The 6,895-nt window shown below is 59.9% G+C and overlaps 1 protein-coding gene across 1 annotated transcript; it reads left to right on the top strand.

Moving 5' to 3' along the window:
• Positions 1 to 191: 191 nt before the first annotated feature.
• On the top strand, positions 192 to 2,306 carry FAM43A (family with sequence similarity 43 member A). Its single transcript, XM_031596201.2, has one exon. It carries the CDS (start codon positions 386 to 388, stop codon positions 1,472 to 1,474), a length of 1,089 nt encoding a protein of 362 aa, XP_031452061.2. The 5' UTR covers positions 192 to 385; the 3' UTR covers positions 1,475 to 2,306.
• Positions 2,307 to 6,895: the final 4,589 nt, after the last annotated feature.

Here is a 6,895-nt window from a genome sequence, read left to right as displayed (position 1 = left end):
GACGCGGCGGAACGGCCCCGGCTCCCCCCGGCTCCCGCCCCGGCTCCGGGCGGGGCCGACACCGCCCTCTGCCCGCCTCTCGGCGGGGCCGGGCCCGGGGCTCCGCGGCGGGCGGCGCAGAGCGGCGGCGGCGGGCGGTCGACGAGCAGCGCGGCGGCAGCTCCGCGGGCCGCGGGCAGCGGGCGCTCCGCCCTCGGTGCGCGGGGCCTCCCCTCTCCGCGCCCGCGGAGCGCCGGCGCCCGCCTATATCTACGGCGCTGCGGCCCGACGCCCGCAAGGATGTGAGGCGGGCGGGCAGCGCAGCCGCCGCCGCCGCCGCCGTCGTGGCATGAGCTCCCCCGGTAGGAGCCGTCGGCGCGGCGCGTAGCCGCGGCTTCGCGGGGCGATGCTGCCCTGGAAGCGGAGCAAGGTGGAGCTGGTCGCGGGCGAGGCGCGGCGGCAGAGCAAGCCTAAGGGCTACGCGGTGAGCGTGCACTACTCGGCGCTCACCTCGCTGGCCCGCGCCTGCCCCGAGAGCGCGCTGCACCGCGTGGGCAGCATGTTCCGCTCCAAGCGGCGGAAATTCCGCGTGACCAGCGAGGACCCCACGTACACCGTGCTCTACCTGGGCAACGCCACCACCATCCAGTCCAAGGGCGAGGGCTGCACCGACCTGGCCGTTTGCAAGATCTGGAGCAAGAGCGAGGCGGGCCGCCAGGGCACCAAGATGAAGCTGACCATCAGCGCGCAGGGCATCCGCATGGCCCACGCCGAGGACAAGGGGCTGCGGCGGCCCGGCCACCTCTACCTGCTGCATCGCGTCACCTACTGCGTGGCCGACCCGCGCCTGCCGCGCGTCTTCGCCTGGATCTACCGGCACGAGCTGAAGCACAAGGCGGTGATGCTGCGCTGCCACGCCGTGCTCGTCTCCAAGCCCGAGAAGGCGAAAGCCATGGCCCTGCTGCTCTACCAGACCTCGGCCACGGCGCTGGCCGAGTTCCGCCGCCTGAAAAAGCGGGACGACGCGCGGCACCAGCAGCAGCAGCTGGTGGGCGAGCAGAGCATCCCGCTGGTGCCGCTGCGCAAGCTTCTTAACGGGCAGTGCTGCTACAAGCCGCCGGTGGAGCGGAGCCGCAGCGCGCCCAAGCTGGGCTCCATCACGGAGGACCTTCTGGGCGAGGAGCAGGAGGAGCGCGCCATGCACTGCGACTGCGAGGACATCCTGGAGGCGCTGGGCGAGCCCGAGGGCGAGCTGCTGCGTGCCGGCGCCGGCCGCGGGGAGGGCCCGGAGCTGGGCCGGTTGCTGCAGGACCTGGGCGAGCTCAGCCTGGGCAACGACCTGCGCTCGCTGCGCGCCGACCTCGGCGTCCGGCGGCTGCTCTCGGGGGAGAGCACGGGCAGCGAGTCCTCCTTGGAAAGCACCGGCCCCGACGGCGCCGCCCCGCCCTGCAACGGCGCCGAGCAGCCGCCACCGGGCGACCCGGAGAGCGGATGAGCTCCGGGGAGGGGGCACGGCTCGGCCGCGCTCGGGCCCTTCCTGGAGCGCGCGGTTCCTCCGGGGTGCACCGGCTCCACCCCGGGAGCTCGCGGCCTCACCGGGGAGTTCTGGGCCCCCTCCGCCGGCGGCGCGCGGTCCCTACCGGCAGCCCGCAGCCTCACCGGGGGGGCATCGGATCCCCTCTGCCGGCAGCGCGCGGCGCTCCCCGGGAGCGCCCGGTTCCGCTGCGGAGCGCCGGGGGCCCTCCGCCGGCACCGCGAGCGTCACCGGGGAACGTCGGAGCCGTTCCGCCGGCAGCGCACTGTCCCTCCGGGAGAGCGTGGCTCCTCCGGCCCCTCCCGGTCCCTCCGAGCGCGCCGTGGCCCCGCGGCGCCGCCGCGGCCCGCGGACAGGAGGTGTCTGCGGGCTGTTTACCTCCTTCCCGGCCCTTGAAGATCTGCCAAATTCCTGGAATAGCTTTCCCCGGGGAGGGAGGGAGGGAGGTGTTGCGCCTTGTTTACAGTTAGAAATCTCACATCCGAGGGGGGGGTGCCGTTTTCTACATTAAAGTCACTCCATCGTGCTGTCGTGTCCGAGAGGTTTGCACTGTTGTGAATTTATTTTTTATGACCGTTTTTAATTTAGACCCTTTTTTTGGGCCCCGGTCCTGCCCTGGTCTCAGTGCTCTAGATCTTTTGCTGTGCAAAAGAAAATTCTACTTGTGGCTGTTCACCTGTACATAGGGAAATGTATGCAAATACATTTGGTTATTTTTAAGAACACCACCATCGCGATCTCCTCTGTTTGCACATACGTGATGAAAATAAAGATGACAATAATTTAAAAGAAGTGGGGTGGCTGTGGCTGTGTGACCTTATTTATGTGCGTTGCTGGAAGGAGCTGGGGGGGCAGAACAACGTGTCCTGCACGGGGTGGGGATGTCACAGTGGGGAAACTCACCAGGGGAATGCTTAAGGTCAGCTCTGAGACACACAGCTGAGATTGCCTCTAACGATAGGGACGGCAACGTGCGCGAGGCCTCGTGTCTGCTGCTCCCTGTCGCTGGGTCACAGCTCTTGTGCCACTGCTGTTGCCTTTAACACCACTGAGTCTCGCCAGTAGCAAGCCCTGGGGCTGCCCGCACCTGTGCCATCCCCACTGCAGGGTTTGCAGCCAGGCAGTGCCACAAATGGCAGCGGTGGACCCTTGCTGCCCACACCTGAGAATTTCATAAGCTGCCCAGGGTAAGCAGTGCAATAGATTGACGACGGGGCCACCAGGGTATTTTTAGCTGTAAATCTGTTTGCAAGCAGCAGCTCCCAGAGCAGTTAGAGATGTTTCGGTTTCATCCCCGAGTGGAGGTATCAATTAAGAGATAATTAATGTGGCACTTGTGACGTCTACACGTTTTCCCTGGTGCTGCAATCAGGTGAGCTGCAGGAATGTTGCCCAGGAGCCCAACCACTGGGGCCAGTGTGAGTGCCTTGTGCAAGTTGTAAATATCTCATTAAAACATTGCAGAACTGCCACTGCGCCAGCGAGCAGCTGTGGGAACTGCCTCGGTGTGAGGAGGGCAGTGCAGTGCAGTGCAGTGCAGTGCAGTGCAGTGCTCCACAGGGAGGAGATCACAGGAGTTGGAGGTGGAGGCAAAGAGGGTGAAAGTGGCAGGGAAAGTGCTGTCGTGCTGCCCCAGGCTGAGCTGCAGGCAGCCCTTCCCCTGGGGGCCTCGTGCATCCCTGCCTGTCCCAGCTCTCCAGGTCATGTCCCAACTGCAGCAGTGCAGTCCAGAGCCCTGCAGGCTGCTCTGAGCACACCACGGTATTTGCTTTTGCATCCTCTGTGTGTGCTTAAGGGCAGTTAATGGCATTAGCTCAGTCAATGCCTTTCCCCTCTCCAGAACAGTCTCTGTGCCAGCAAAAGTGAAGAAACATTCATTCAGCACACTGCACTGAGAGCAAAACTCCCTGAGCGACCACAGCCAGGCCTGGAGCATTTCCCCCTGGTGCAGCCCCTGGGCAGCCTCATGGGAGGAAGAGGCCAGTACAGCTCATGAGCTGCAACTGCGGAGTACAAACACCTATGTCATATTTTCACACTGGAACCACTGAGAAAATGCAGGCAGCTTTCTGCAAAGCTGGTGTGTGAGGTTATTCGTGTGTGCTGTGCCCTGCCCCGAGCAGCAGTATGCATGGACTGGCACTGCAGCACAAATGTACATGGGTAGAGAAAGAGTCTTGTGCGTTCTGCAGAGCAAGGCTGGGGGAACATCTCCCCTGATAAGGAGGGGGCCCAGCCCAACCCTGCAGCTGCCTGCTTTCCTCTGCTCTTAGCACACACTTCTCCTATCCTTCCTCATTCCCAACAGGAGAAAATATTATTTACAACCAGAAAAATTAGCCGATGGCTGAGCTGTGTGAGCCAGGCCATGGGGCCCGTTGCCTAAATCTTGGCCATCACACCAAACCCACCATAGCACAGGGCCAGAACACTGCAAGAGTGCACCCTCCCCCCTCCCCCCCACTCTGCTAGCAGGGGGTGATGTGTGGGACAGGAATGCGAGGCCAGTTCAACCCAAGGTGACATGTGGGGCTTGCTGTCAGTGGGTTCGCAGCAGGAAGAAAGGGGCTGCAGCTCAGGTCATGCCCCACAAGGCAGGGGAGCTGCGGGGTGTGCTGAGTGTTGCTACAAGCCAGCGTGAAATCTGAGTTATGCATGCACAAAAACATGACATCCCCTTTGCCAGTGGGAGCTCTGCCCAGCAGGCGGACATGCAAACACCAGGAAAAGGGTTACATAAGGAAGGACTCGGCCCCATCCTGCCCTCAGCACAGAGCTCCTGCAGGTGCTGCAGCTGCCCAACACCTCCAGGATCCGGCCCCAGCCATAAGCTGGCCTGTGCAAGGACAGGAGAAAAGCTGCAGGATGCTTTGTCCTGGCCTTGGTGAGGCAAAGCCAAGCACCCTCTGCACAGTTTTGGGCACAGGAGAGTCCCACAGGGTCAGGTCCCACCAGGCAGGAGCTGGGTGAGATCTGGGATGGGCATTGCTCCAGGAAGCTCAAGAGCAGAGGCTGAGTGCTGTGAGCATCTCTCATGCTGCTGCCTTCGACTCCATCCCATGGGCCCCGGTCACAGTAGTGGCACATTTTGGTGCCTCCTTATGTCTATCTCTGTGTCTCAGCATATCCCAGCTCAGGATGTGAGCTCTGCCCTGGGGAGTTGCCCCCAGCAAAGTGCTGTGCTGCTCCTTCTATGCTGTACCAAAGCAGGACTGTGACAGCCTGCCTCCTGCAGCCACCTCTGCACAGAGGGGGACACGCTGCACGTCACGTCCACCTCCGGAAAGCCTCCATCCCAGGGGGTTGGGAATCGTGGCTCTTCCCACAGAGTTGCTGGGATGCACGAGCCAGCGGAGCGGTGACACTGATTGCAGCTGACAGTGCTTCTGGGGGGAACGGCAGTGCCAAAGCTGCTGCTGCTCAGGGACGGCGAGCATCCACACTGCGCAGAGCTGGGCTGCAGACACACACGCTGAGCTCTGTGCGCTGGTCCCAGCACGGAGGCAGCTCCTTGCACAGGGCTGCAAGGGCTCCTGTGAGCAGCAAATTGTTAAGGGAATTAGGATGTAAAGTTGATAAGAATAGTTCAGTAGCTCCTGTAGGAAGATTGCGATTTAGCTTAATTATCATCATTACATTTTCAATCTCTCTGCTAATAATTATGAGACAATAGTGCATGATGTGAACACAGCCGCCTGCTCTCCCTCTCACCCTGAGGACAGCTGGCAGTGAGGAGATGTAGGGCTGAGGGATGCTTTCCTCCTCTGCAGCCCCAGCTCCCATCCAGCGTCTCAGGAGAGCCCCCAGGCAGGTACCATAGCCAGGAGGCAACATGAGCAAGGGGGGATGTGCTGCGTTCCCATTGTGCACAGACCCCAGAGAGCAGTCAGAGCCGTGGGAAACTCTTTCCCAACACACCACCTGCCTTTGGCTGTCACAGTGTGACCCTACTGGAAGGACCTCTGTCCTCTTCACCCCGGCTCAGCTTCAGTAGCGCAACATGGCCCTGCCCTGTGCCCCCCAGCACCCAGATGGATCCAGCTCTATGTAGGTCTGGGGCAGCTCTATGAGCTCAGTGGATGCTGACACTCGCTCTTCCTCGTGGCACCTCTGTGTGCAGTAAGCTATTTCAGGACCCAACACAATGCTCCCTGATGTCAGCTCCAATTAGCTCTATCCCATAAGGGCGAAGTCCCCTGACACCTGGCTCCAGTGGGGCAATGACATTAAAACATCCCAAGTGCTCACATGGGTTCCCCGGACAAAACATGAGCATCATCCCGGCACGCTTCCCAGCTGCTTCCCCCACAGCCACAACAGCGAGAGATGGAGAATTTAAGGCATTTAATCTTTGCATTGTCCTCCCCCACAATGCCATTCTCCTTCTCCAAATAACCACAAGCTGAAGACACAACAACACGTTGCTTCCCCCCAAATAGCTCCACTGAAACAAACGGAGGAAGTGCGGAGGGGTTGGAGCAGAGCCTGCTGCTGGCTGCAGGACACAGAGCGGACCCTGCCAGGAACCCACAGCTCCTGCAGGCACCGGTGGGAGCCCCAGGACAGGAGAGGTGCTGGGAGGTGCTCACAGACCCCATGGCAGCCCGGTGAGCAGCAGCCTGCACAGCAGTGCTTTCCCTCCCTGAGGAAAACAGCCTGCTAAAAGCAGAGGCAGGGAAATTGCTCGATGGGATCATTTAGTAATTGTTAAAAAGAAGAACTTGTTTTCTTCGTCTTGCAACCCACAATTGCACAATGCAGCTTGCACTATCTGTGTGTTTGCAAGTAGAAGGCTTTGGGGAAATTTAAAATTCAGCCTGTAAGAGGGGGAATAGTTCTGCAGCCACTATATAGACCATGTGCTGCCCATAACGGGCTGAGACTGATGTGCAGGTGACAGGCAACGTGGCAGCAGAGGGAGATACATGGAGCAAGGAGGGCATTTAGGAGCTCATTTTTGCTGTGTTGCCATAAGAACAGTTAGAACTCGGAGCTGTTTTACACACAGCCACCCTTCAGCACGGCACAGAAGGGAGCACAGGTCACGGGACTGGCTGTGCAACAGCCAGTTTACCACTTGCCTTGGTGCAACCTCATGTATGGACTTGGGACATAGAAAAAGAGGAGAAAATCCCAGCAGTGCTGGAGCAAGAAGCAATGGCTACAACAATGTTTCATTCTACTCATAAAAGGCTATTGATATTAAAAAGAAAATGGGGATTAAAAAAAAAGGAACCCATAAAAACCTTCTTGCCCAGTTTTGTTCCAGTTTGAAATGGTAAAATTTGTACTGTGTTCTGAGCTGTTGTTGCAAAATCGAACCACTCTCAGCCTTTCACCTTACTTAACCACAGGCTACCTCCATGCAGAGTGCTGCTCAGA

The sequence above is a fragment of the Phasianus colchicus genome, chromosome 10 (genome assembly GCF_987193195.1).
Source record: "Phasianus colchicus chromosome 10, bPhaCol1.hap1.1, whole genome shotgun sequence".
NCBI classification, from domain to species: Eukaryota; Metazoa; Chordata; class Aves; order Galliformes; family Phasianidae; genus Phasianus; species Phasianus colchicus.
This window is presented reverse-complemented; position numbering and strand designations above follow the sequence as displayed.